Genomic DNA, 13,517 nt, shown 5'->3' with positions numbered 1-13,517 from the left:
AGAAAACCTACAATTAACATCGTCATACTTAATGTTGAAAATAATTGGAGAAATATACCACGTTACTGGATCATAACACTCGACAAAGTTAAGATATTAATTCTCTCTAAATTGTTTTATAGGTTCAGTGCAATCCCAATTCAAATCCAAAGAGGTTTTTTGGTAGAAATTGACCTGCTAGTTGTATAAATTGCATGGTAATTCGAAAGAGCTTATAAGGGCTAGTACCAATGGTTCCCAGAGGGGAAGTGTGTTGGGGGTGTGGGTGAAATGTGTGAAGGGCATCAACTGTATGGTGATGGATGGTAACTAGACCTGTGGTGGTGATCATTTTGTAGCATACACAGGTGTCAAATTACAATTCTGTACTCCTGAAACTTATATAATAATAACTTTAAAAAGAACTAGTATAGTCAAAATAATTTTGAAAGTGAAGAACAAAGTTGCAACTACCTTGATTTCAAAACTTATAAAGCCAAGATAGTGCGCTGTTGGTATAAGGGTATACATATAGGTCAAAAGAACAGAATTCTTGGACTTTTGATGACTATGCCAAAATAATTCAATAGAGAAAAGGATATTCTTTTCAACAAATGGTGTTAGAACAATTGAATATTTAAATGCAATAAAACAAACCTGACCTATATCTCATGCCAAATATAAAATTTAATTCAGAATGAATCTTAGACCTAAGCATAATAGCTAAAAGCATAAAACTTCTAGAAGAAAATATTTGTGACCTTGAGTTAGGCAAAGATTTCTTAGACAAGACAAAAAAGAATCACAAACCATAAAAAAAATAATCGATAAATTCGACCTGATCAAGATTAAAACTTTTGCTTTTGAAAAGACACTGTTAGAAAATGAAAAGGCAAGCCTCAGACTGGGAGCAGATATTTCTAAAACACATATATGATAAAGGGCTTGTATCCAGAATATATTAAGAACTTCTATAACTCAATAGCGAGATAACCCAACTGTTTAAAAAAATAGTCAAGATTTGAACAGACACTTCACCAAAGGAGGTAAACAAATGGCAAATAAGCACATGAAAATATACAAATTAAAATGACAATGAGATACCACTATACAATCACTGGAATGCCTAAAATTAGTAAGACTTACCAAATGTGTTTGTGAGAATGTGTAGCAACTGGAACAAATTATTGACACATGCTACCGCATGGAAGAATCTCAAAAGCATTGTGCGAAGTGAAAAAAAATAGACACAAAACAGTATATACTGTATGATTACACATATATGACATTCTAGAAAAGGCAACTATTGTGACAGAAAGAAAAGCAGTGGTTTCCAGATGCCAGGGTTGGGAGGGTATTGACTGCAAAGAGACATAGGGAGCTTTGGGGTGGGGGGGGGGATGGATATATTTATATCTTAATTGTTGTGGTATTTTACACAATTGTAAACACTTGCCAAAACTTAAAAATGTACACTTTGAACCGATGAATTATATTGTATGTAAATTATCTCAGTAGAAATAAATTTATAAAATTCAAACCTACAAGAGCTCTGTAAGCAACATCAACAGAGAACACTTACAGAGTTCCTACTACAAGCAGTGCAATGTGTTTGGGATTTGGGGTCGTAGAACTTGGTAAATCTCAGCCTCTACCCACAAGATTTCTCAGTTTATCCTGCAGATACAACAGAACCCAATCAACATACTTACCAAGATTGTGAAGTGATCCCTACAAATGCTGTATTTTGCTGTTTCAGGTGCTTAGAAGAACACACAGTCAAGTTTTTCATCAAACACGTGGAATATATCACAGAACTTTGCTAAGATGGACAATTCCATGCAAAAAGACCAACACTCTGGCAAAAAATATTCCAGAAAGGCTGACAAAGTACAGAAAGGTCTAGTGAATTTTATAACAGAGGTCTTTGGGGACGAGAGCTCCTGACATATGTTCATTTTAGTACGTAAGAGCAAATTTTAGGGGAATATAGTAAATCCTGGGTTATACCCACAAGGCCACTCTTAAGTATATCAAATAGATTGCTTTGGTCATTCTCCCACTGCCTCTAGGGTGATGATTGGGAAGAAACTATGAGAAGAAAGGATGAGGGGGGCAAGAAGGAGGAAGAGATCTTACTTTATTTCCTAAAACTTAACCCAAGCCCCCATTCTGCCAGGTTGTTGGAAAGTTAAACTCCAGCCATTACTGACACAAATGCTATTCCTCCTTATTTCAAGTTTTGGATCTTTCTCAGTGGAAAAAGGTGATGTGATGATGGGAGTCTGGGTGAGGGAGGGGAGAGGTACTCAGATCATGGGTCATCCATCCAGACAGATGAGAGCTCCACTGTCTCAGCCCATGTATTCCTTTGGTTTTGTTAGTATGCACTAATCCTGGACTACCTCTGGGCTTGCGGAATCATTGCTGAGGCTGGAAACCTCGTTCCAAGATCCTCACTCACTCCACTGCTTTTTCTTTCAGGGGTATTACCACCTCCCTGGTGGGCCTCTGGAGTCCCTGCTGCTCTCAAACCCACAGCTGGGCCTCTCTTTCTTCCTCCCATCTTTTGATTTAGTGCTCTCTCTTTTTCTTGAATACTTTTAAATTGAAGCTTAATATATATTCAGAAAACAAATCATAATTGTACAGCTTAATGAATATTCACAAAGCAACCACCACCTATGGAATCACTTCTCAGACCCCGCGATAAACAATAGCATCCCAGAAGCCCTTGTCTTGTCCCTTCCTGGGCATTGTCCCCCTTCTCTGCAAATGTAAACACTATGGCTATCCTGACTTCTAATATCATTAATTACTTTAGTCTGTTTTGAACTTTATATAAATTGGAATCATACAATATGAACTCTTTTTTTTTTTTAATATTTATTTATTTATTTATTTAGGCTGTGTTGGGTCTTCGTTTCTGTGCGAGGGCTTTCTCTAGTTGTGGCAAGCGGGGGCCACTCTTCATCGCGGTGCGCGGGCCTTTCACTGTCGCGGCCTCTCTTGTTGCGGAGCACAGGCTCCAGACGCGCAGGCTCAGTAGTTGTGGCTCACGGGCCCAGCCGCTCCGCGGCATGTGGGATCTTCCCAGACCAGGGCTCGAACCCGTGTCCCCTGCTTTGGCAGGCAGATTCTCAACCACTGCACCACCAGGGAAGCCCTGAACTCTTTTGTCTCAGGTTTTTTCTCTTATGTTTGAGAGATTTAACTTCATGTTTCATGTATCAGTGATTAGTTCATTTTCATTGCCATAACATGGTATAGCATTCTTTGTTCTAATATACCACAGTTAGTTTATCCATTATACTATTGAAGGACATCTGGATTGTTTCCTGTTTTGAGGTACTATGACTAAAAGCTTTTATGACTATTCTTGTTCATGTCTTTTGGGACAGATATGTATATATTCCTTGGGTCTATACCTAGGAGAATTGCTGGGTCATAGGGTGTGTTTATGATCAGCTTAGTTGATACCACCAGTTCTCCAAAGTGAGTGCGCCAATTTTACTTCCTTACAAGCAATGTATGATCATTCCAGTTGCTCCACATCCTCACCAACATTTTCAGCTCATAAGGGTTTTAATTTGCATTGTCCTTTGATCAAAAAGATTGAGCACTTTCTCATGTGTTGGCTGACTTTTAGGATATCCTCTTTGGAGAAGTGACTCTTCCAGTTTTTTACCCATTTTTTCTATTGGGTTTTTCTTTTCTTAGGAGTTCTTGAAAACATTCTAGAACTGTATCCGTTTGTTGGCTACAGGTAAAGTAAATATCTTCCCTCAGTCTGTAACTTTCCTTTACATTCTCTTAATGGTGTGCTAATGAAGAGAAGCTCTTGATTTTACTATAGGCCATTTTATCAATATTTTCCCTTATAGTTAGTGTATACATCTGTCCTATTTAAGAAATCTTTGCCTATCCCAAAATAATTTCTTCTAATAACTGTATTATTTTACCTTTCACATCTAGACCTACGATTCACTTGGAATTGTTTGTGTGCATGGTATGAAGATGTCCAAATCTATTGTTGTCAGTATGTATATCCAATTGCCCAGCACCATTTATTGAAAGAGTGTTCTTTTTCTACTACTCCGCGTGCTATCATTGTTGTAAATCATGTCTATGTATATGCAGGTCTGCTTCTGGATTTTTTTATGCTGTTCAAATACCACCTCTAATTACTGTAACTTTATAACAAGTTTTTTTCTTTTCTAGTATAAGTCCTTCAACTATGTACTATGTTTATCTTGGCTACTCTTGGCCACACTGAATTTCCATATAAATTTTAGAATCATCCCATTAATGTCCTGAAAAAATCTTTACTGTCATTTTGATTTAGATTGCATTGATTCTAGCAGTCAACTTGGGGATAATTTACATCTTTACAATATTGAGTTCTCCAATCCATGTGTATCCTTTCTTTTATTTAAGTCTTCTTAAATTTTTCTCAATAATGTTTTATAGTTTTCTATGTAGAGGCCTTGCATATCTTCTATATATCTATTCTAGGCATTTGATTTTTATGCTCTTGTAAATGGTACTATTTTAATTTCATTTTCTAATTGTTTGCTGCTGGTATAGAAATAAAATTAATTGATTTTTGTATATTGACATTGCTAAATTCAGTTATTACCTCTAATAGGTTATCTACAGATTCTTTTGAAATTTCTCCATATACAGTCTTGTCTATGAATGGCAGCTTTATTTCCTTCCTTTCTGATCTATGTATTTTTATTTATTTTTCTTGGCCTTTGTACTGGTTAAAGTTCTTCAGTACTATGTTGAACAGAAATATGAAAGCAGTCAACCTGGTTTCGTTCTCTGTCTCAAGAGAAAGCTTTCAGTATCATGTTTGGTGTAGGCTTTTGTCATAGATACCTTTTATCAGATTAAGGAAATTTGCTTCTATTTCTAGTTTGCTAGGGTTTTCTTTTAATCATAAAAGAACACTGAATTTTACAAAGTGCTTTCTCCATTTACTAAACAGACACTTTACCAAAAAAAAAAAAAAAAGATAAACAGATAGCAAATAGCATGTGAAGAGATGCTCAACATCATTAGTCACTAGAGATATGCAAATTAAAGTCACAGTGAGATACCACTACACATCTAATGGGATGGCTGGAATTAAAAAGACTGCCCATGGGACTTCCCTGGTGGCGCAGTGGTTAAGAATCCGCCTGCCAATGCAGGGAACACGGGTTCGAGCCCTGGTCCGGGAAGATCCCACATGCCGTGGAACAAATAAGCCCATGCGCCACAACTACTGAGCCTGCGCTCTAGAGCCCGCGGCCACAACTACTGAGCCTATGAGCCACAACTACTGAAGGCCGCACGCCTAGAGTCCACGCTCCGCAACAAGAGAAGCCACCGCAGTGAGAAGCCTGCACACCCCAACGAAGAGTAGCCCCCGCTTGCCGCAACTAGAGAAAGCCCGCGCGCAGCAACAGACCCAACACAGCCAAAAATAAATAAATTAATTTATTAAAAAAAAAAAAAGACTGCCCATTGTTGTTGAGGATGTGAAGTAACAATAACTCTCATACACTAATAGTGGAGATATACAAAGATACAACAACTTCGGAGAAGGGTTTGGCAGTTTCTCAAAAAAGTTAAAGTATGATCCAACCATTCCTCTCCTAGGTATTTACCCAAGAGAAATGAAAACTTATGTCCGTTTTAAGAGTTGGGATTGAATGTTGTTAATAGCTTTACTTGTAATACTTCCAATCTAGAAACAATTCAAATTTTCATCAACAGTGGATAAAAAGTGTCACATTTCTATACAATGGAATACTACTCAGCAATAAAAAACAATGAAGTATTGATACTTGAACAACATGGATGAATCTCAAAATAACTGTGCTCAGTGAAAGAAACCAGACAAAAAAGAGTACATATTGTATGATTCCATTCTGCCTCTATTGACATGATCATATAGTTTTTCTTTTTTAGTTTGTCAATATGGTGAATTATATTAATCGTCAAATGTTAACCTGTCTTTGGATCACTGGGATAAACCTCATTTGATCATGATGTATTATCTTTTTTATATATTGTTGAGTTTCATTTGCTAACATTTTTATAAGAATTTCTGCATGTATATTTATGAGGGTTAATGATCTATAGCGATTCCCTCTCACCTCCTGTAATGACTCTGTCTGGCTTTGGTAACACGGTAGTAACTGGCCTCATAAAATGATTTGGGAAATGTCTTTTTCTCTTCAGTTTTCTAGGATAGATTGTATAGAATTGATAGGTGGAGTGTTCTATAAATATCAGTTAGGTCAAGTTAGGTAATAATATTGTTCAAGTCGTGTATGTCTATTGATCTTCTATCTACTTGCTTAAATTATTGAGGGAGGGATTTTGAAATCTCTGACAATTATTGTGGAATCTTCTATTTCTTCGGGCAGTTCTATCAGTTTTTATTTCCTGTATTTTGAATTTCTTGTTATTGAGTATATCAGTGCTTAGAATTTTTATATTCTCTTGAGGAACTGACCGCTTTATCATTATGAAATTACCCTCTTTATTGCAGGTAATATTTTTTGCTCTGCAATCTGCTTTGTCTGATATTAATACCTAGCTTTCTTTTGATAGCATAGTGTATCTTTTCCCCATACTTTTACTTTTAACCTATTCATGGGTTTATATTGAGTATATTTCTTGTAGACATCATGTAGTTAGGTCTTTCTTTTTTATCCAATCCAACCATCTCTGTCTTGTAATTGGGATGTTTAGACCATTTAAATTTAATGTGATTATTGGTGTGTGAGTTTAAGCCTACCATCTATCTATTTGCTTTCTATTTGTCCCATCTGTTCTTTATTTACATTTTCTGGATTCTTTTGTATTGAATATTTTTTTATTTCTATTTTGTCTACTTTGTTGGCATTTTAGGAATAACTCTTTGCAGTGTTTTCTTCGTGGTTGCTTTAGAGCAAGGGTTGGCAAACTTTGGCCCTTGGGCCTAATCTGACCTGTTGCCTGTTTCTATAAATAAAATTTTATTGGAACATAGTTACCTCTATTTGTTTATGTGTTGTCTGTGGCTCTTTCACTCTATAATGGCAGAGCTGAATGGTTGCAACAGAGACAGTATAGCCTGCAAAGCCTTAAATATTTACTATGGCTATGGCCCTTTGTAGAAAAAGTTTGCTGATCTGTACTACAGAGTTTATAATATACATCTTTAGTTTTATCACATTCTACCATCAAGTGATATTATTACACTTCACACATAGTAGAAGAACCTTACAACAGTATATTTTAATTTTTTCTTTCCTTGCCTTTGCACTGTTGCTGTCAAATATCTTACTTCTACATACGTTATAAATGTCACAATAGTGTTACTATTTTTGCTTTAAATAGTCAATTATTTTAAAAATGATTTAAATTTTATGTTTATATCTAAATGCATCAATTTATACTCAGGGTTCTACGTTTTACATTTACCTACATATTTATTAGTTCCAGAGCTCTTCATTCCTTTATGTAGATCCAGATTTCCAACCGGTATCATTTTTCTCTTGCCTGAAGGACTTCCCTCCATTTCTTGTAGTTCCAGGTTACTGGTGATTAATTCTTTTAGTTTTTGTATATCTTCAAAAGTCTTTATTTTGCTCTCATCTTTGAGAGATATTTTTACAGGGTACAGGATTCTAGGGCGATAGTTTTTCCCTTCTGGTGCCTTAACAGATGTTGTTTCTGATGGTCATCTGCTGTTATTCTTATATTTGTTGCTTTGTGTGTAATGTGTCTTTTTTTCTCTGCCTGATTTTATGATTTCCTATCACTTTTAAAAGGCAATTTGATGGGGACTTCCCTGGCGGTCAAGTGGTTAGGACTCTGTGCTTCCACTGCAGGGGGCACAGGTTCAATCTCTGGTCAGGGAACTGGGATCCCCACATGCTACGTGGTGAGGCCAAAAACTTTTAAAAAATAAATAAAAAGTAAAAAAACAAAAAGCAATTTGATTATTATGTGCCTTGGTGTAGTTAAATTCCTGTTTCATGTGCTTGAGTTTCACTGCCTTTCTTTGATCTGCAGGTTTATGTTTTTTTAAATCAAATCTGGAAAATTTCAGCCACTTTTTTCTTGAAATATTTTTTTCTATTTCCTCTCTCCCACCTCTCTTCTTTGGAACGTATATTAGGCTCCTTGAAGCTTCCACAAAGCTCATTGATACTCTGTATTTTTTATTCCTTTTTCTCTCTGTGTTTTGTTTTGAACAGTTTGTATTTCAATGTCTTCAAGTTCAGTAGTCTTTTTTCTGCAGTGTCTAGTGTATTTTTAATCTCAGACTTTTTAGTTTTCGTCTGTAGAAGTTTGATTTGGATCTTCTTTATATCTTCCATGTACCTACTTAATAAGTTCAATCTTTTTTCCAGCTTCTTGAACATATCAAATGCAATTATTATTGTAATAATGTAATGTTCTTGTATTCTGTCATCTATATCATTTCTGAGTTGGATTTGATTGATTGTTTATTTTCTCCTCATTGTGAATTGTATTTTTTCCCTTCTTTGTATGCCCATTAATTTTTTATCAAATGCCAGTTATTTTTACCTGTTGGGTACTGTATATTTTAGTAGTCCTATGAATTCTTGTGCTTTGTTCTGGGATGCAGTGAAATTACTTGGGAAGTTTGATCTTTTCAAGTCTTGCTTTTAAGCTTTGTTAGCTGGAACCAGAGAAGCATTTAGCCTAAGGGTAATGTTACCCTATTTCTGAGGCAAAACCCTTCTGCATATTCTCCTTGTGTTCCATGAATTATGAGGTTTTCCACTCTGACTTGTGGGAACAGGAGCTATTTCTGTTCCCAGTGTTCAGGTATTGTTTACCCTAACTTTTTCAGGTAAATCTTTCGCCAGCCTTGGGGAGTTTTCCCACATTCCTGGGCTGATTGATACTCAGGAAACTACTTGAGGGCAACCTAGTGCAGGTCTCCGGAACTCTTTCTCTGTATAGCTCTCTCTTCTCTGGTTCTCTGCACCATTCATTGGGAGTGGAAGGAAGGAAAAGGGGAAGTTTGTATATCATTTATACATCACAACCCAGACATATAAAATTTTAACTTGATTTTCTATAAATGATCCCCTTCTGCTTTTTCACCCCAAGTATGCTCAAAGCAGAAACCTAAACTTACACTTGTGTTGCACTGTGTCCTGAAGAATGAGAGCGAGCCCCGCTCTGCTCTGGGATTTCCTGACCTCTCTGTATCTTTACGGTGCTTCGCTGATCTGTGACTCTGGGCTGAGGATGAGTGAGGACTCTTGCTCTGTCCCCCTGCCTGGCTCTCTTCCAAGGCTGCTCCAAATGGTTTTGTGTCCCCTTCCTCCTTGGCAAGAACACCTTTCCTGTCGGATCCTTCTTCTTCCCTTGATACTATGCTTCAGCTGTGTGACCAAGTCTCACTAGTTTAAGAGCTGGAGGTGCTTGGGGTGGGGGGGGATGGTGGGGGGGTGGGGGATGGTGGGGCGGGAACCAATAAATTACCAAGAGGGTCTTTAAAAAAAAAAAAAATCCAGTTTCATGTTTATCTCTTGTCAAAAGGCAAGTTTCTCTTTTTATTCCATTTAAAATAAAATGTTAACAGATAACTCTGTGTTTTGTGCATTCGTCAGTTCTGTGTTTTGTGCTACTTTTTATTCTATTTTTGTTGTTTAGGTTTTACTGCTGCGTATCCAACACAATCCTCCATTCCTTTTAAATATCAGCCTTCCAGAATTCCAGAATCAGAAAAAAAAGGATTTAATAGTCAAGCCAAGAGGTTTTACCATATAAAGGTAATGGCGTTGTCTTAGAGATGCTTTACTTTTAGTCTGGATTTTAGCCTCAGGGGACAGACACGTGAGTCTGGCTGGTGCGTCTGTCTCTGTGACCAGTAGAGGGCAGTGTCATCCAAGGAGCTGCAGCACCCTCTCCAGCTGTGTGCTCTGACTGGGCTGTAGGAAAGAGCTGGAAAGATATTAAATCCAGTGGAAAACATGTCTGGACTTATGGGGCCACACTGAAACCAAACATTTTTTAACAAGAAATGTATTTTTAAAATTACTATAAAAATCAAAAATGCAAAAATCCCAGACGTATGAAGTAAAAGATAAAAATCCTTTCCTCCCCCCTCCCCCCAGCCTCACTCAAAACATGACAGGAAGAACAAGACTTTCTTCAAATAACATAAAAGGAAAAATAAACGTGTCTAATAAACGTAAAATTACCTTTGTGGTGACAGCCCCCCCCTTTTTTTAAGCTTCCTTTGACAATGTGTTAGAACTGTTCCTGCATTTCCCCCTTCCTTACCCTCTTCCCCAAATATCTGTGTCTCTTTTTCTCTTTGATCTGGAACGTTCTGCTTGGGTCCTGGTGGGTCCTCACCTAACTTCTGTAATTTCACTGGCTGAAAGCCCAGGTCTGATGTTCTCCCCTCTCACCAGCAGGGGGCGGAAGCAACTCGCAGACGCAAGAGTCTTTTAACATCTTCATTCCTTTTTTCGTTTAACTAGGACCTTTAGAATAACATTCTTTTGGAGGAGTCATCATGTCAGTTACCTTTTGCTGCATTCTAAAAATGTTTTTCATCCTACCCCCTCGCCAAGATGGCGAGAGGGGATGGGGAGATCTGGGTCCTGAACGCAGGTGACTCCTCCACAAGCCCAGTGCCCCTTGGCCTGTTTCCTCCTTTGTAAACAAGAGCGCTGAGCTAGAGAATGTTTAAGTTCCCTCCACTTCTGATATTTTAGGATTCCAAGAATGCAAATAGTAAAGAATATAGTGTGTGTGTACACACACACATATATTTTTAATTACTTGTAGGTTTTCTCCAACAGTGATAAATAAGCTATCTGCTCAGGAGTTTCCTCTCTATGTTTTAACTGTCCATCTGTCTCTCTGTCTCTTTTTTGTCTGGTTTTCCATTTGTCAATTTACCGATAATATACTGTCCATCTCTCAGATATCTGCAGCCAACCTCCAATAAAAATAATGACAGCCACCATTTACCGATCCCTACTATGCGTGAAACCAGTTTTAGACCATATTTCTAATCCTCTGAACAATGCTAAGAGGAAGGGTTTATACCTTAATTTAACAGAAAAGGAAACCCAGGCTTAGGGAAGTTAAATGACCCACCCGAGGTCTCACAATGCACGGTTTGACACATAAGAGGCCCCACATGCCTATCTGGTGAATCAATGTTGAAAGAATTAGACCTCAAACCCAGGCCCAGCTCACTCCTAAGCCTCATGCTCTGTCCACACATGGCACCACACCTCCCTCTGTGGCCCGCAAACCCATCAAGTCCATCTATGAAAGTCAGCGAGTGCATTTCTGAAAATGCCTCCGCCAAACAGACCAAGCTCAAGATAGGGGAAGATGTCGTGTGTGTAGGCCCCATTCTACATGATCATGTTCTGAAGACTCAAATCCAGAAACTGAATGGTCTGGCGTTTAAAGTTTGCATTTTAAACGACTATTACTTTTCAGAAATTTTTCTGCTGAAGGAACCAAGGTGGCAGCCAGCAAAAGCTATAGGCAGCATCCGATATAGAGAGAAATAGCTCAGAAATTTGATTAGTACTTTTCAAACGTGGTTGCGTTGGTTTGACGATGTGAAAACATTCATCTAAGCATTTGAAAGCATTTTGTAAATAAGTATGGAATTTTTTGGAATGGGCATGGGATCCATAAACCCTGTCGCCTGGGTTCTGCTCTGTTACTAGCTGACTGGGTTTAGACTAATTGCTTGACTTTTCTGGGCTTCAGTTTCCTCATCTGAAATGTACAGTTTGGATTATTATACATTTTTAGGTTCTTCAAGCTATAAAAACAGGAAGAAAATGTCTTATTGCCTGCTCATTATTCTCATTCTTCCTGAGAGAAATGGGCATTGAGAAGTTAAGAATTCTGTTTAACATCACCCAATAATTTAGTGAGGCAATACAAATTAAAAGCAGATTTTAAAACTCTGGTGTCTCACCACCCTTCTTATCACATTAATCGTACACACCCTGTGCCTCATCTCATGACTTGGTTGTGTCCTCACATTCGTTCTGTGACCCATCTAGCACACCTTTAACACAGAGAATCAGTGCCCTCTGAAATGTGCACTTACCTTATCAGTCTGACTTTGGAGAGAAACTTCAGGGCCTCGTTGCCCAGCTCACATTCCCCGTGAGAATCTGACTGCTGCATACGAGGAATCCTTCACTGAGCTCGGTGTCCGGACTGGCAATTTTGGCTGCTAGAAATGAAGTCTGCTTGCCTGAACATTTTACAGTTATTTACAGATGTGCTGCTGACACTGGGTGCATGAAGAGACATGCCTAATCTGGTACCGAGCATAGCCCAGCCACCCGAGGGATATTTTCCTCCCCCACCTCCCGATTCTGTCCCCATGCCACCCTGGATTGTGGTCACTATTTCCCAAGCTGTGTAACACTAAGGACACTCCCTTAAAGTCTTTGCATCTCTGTTTCCTCATCTTAAAAATAAGGATGTTATAATAGGTAGGCCCTTGCCAGGGATTACTATTCCATGATCCTAAACCTGATTAATCCCTTCCAGGCACACATGAAGGGATACTGGTAGGATACAGACACCCTTTCCTCTAGACGCACAGTTTTAAAATACATGTTAATTTCAGACATAGCCTGACAGCAAATCCACCCTCCCCAGCGGTAAGCAGGACAGTGTTTAATTTGTGGTGAAATTTACAAAGTTAATACGGTTCACTTATTACCTTGATAAGGCACCAGACCAGGGATATTTTTTAATGAATTTTTTAAAAATTGATTTATTTTTGGCTGTGTTGTGTCTTCGTTTCTGTGAGAGGGATTTCTCTAGTTGCGGCGAGCGGGGGCCACTCTGCATCGTGGTGCGCGGGCCTCTCACTGTCGCGGCCTCTCTTGTTGCGGAGCACAAGCTCCAGACACGCAGGCTCAGTAGTTGTGGCTCACAGGCTTAGTTGCTCCGCGGCATGTGGGATCTTCCCAGACCAGGGCCCGAACCCATGTCCCCTGCATTGGCAGGCAGACTCTCAACCACTGTGCCACCAGGGAAGCCCATGAATTTTTTAATGTCAGAGATTTTTCAATGAAAGGAAGTTCAGTTTGCAGAGACCGCCATGTTCAAGGGGATAATTTCCCCACATGTGCACTCAGCTGCGTGTTTGAACCACAGTGGGGTCTGCCCGACCTTCCTGCTCTAGAAGCCTGACCTCTTCCATATCAGTCATCAGCACCCCATCCTCAGGGGTCTGCAGGACACGCTGGTGGAAATCGCAAACACTTGGCTGGCACAGACGGTGTGCCAGGCTCCCCTTGAAGATGTTGCCTTTATGAACTCATTTAATCCCCATAATCGATTACCCTGGGAGCTAAGTCCCGTTATTATCCCCACTTCTCAGATAATGACTCTGAGACACAAAGAGGGTTAAGTAAGTGGCACAGCCAGGGTCAGGCCGAGTGAGGACGACCTGGCAGCAGCTCCAGGCTCCCACACTGCTTCCTGGCGTCTCCTGGCGTCCACAC

At 38.9% G+C, this 13,517-nt stretch overlaps 1 protein-coding gene across 1 annotated transcript in view; it reads left to right on the top strand.

Annotated features, from left to right (window-relative positions):
• STPG1 (sperm tail PG-rich repeat containing 1) overlaps positions 1-13,517 on the top strand; it is a 50,863-nt gene that overhangs the window by 7,935 nt on the left and 29,411 nt on the right. The window contains exons 3-4 of the mRNA XM_068537791.1: positions 1,739-1,879; positions 9,658-9,776. Of these exons, the coding sequence (XP_068393892.1) occupies positions 1,807-1,879; positions 9,658-9,776 (192 nt within the window). The 5' untranslated portion in view covers positions 1,739-1,806. The remainder of the gene's footprint in view (positions 1-1,738; positions 1,880-9,657; positions 9,777-13,517) is intronic.

Source organism: Eschrichtius robustus, chromosome 3, assembly GCF_028021215.1.
Source record: "Eschrichtius robustus isolate mEscRob2 chromosome 3, mEscRob2.pri, whole genome shotgun sequence".
Taxonomy (NCBI): domain Eukaryota; kingdom Metazoa; phylum Chordata; class Mammalia; order Artiodactyla; family Eschrichtiidae; genus Eschrichtius; species Eschrichtius robustus.
The sequence above is the reverse complement of the archived record's forward strand: the minus strand, read 5'-3'. Positions and strand labels throughout refer to the sequence as shown.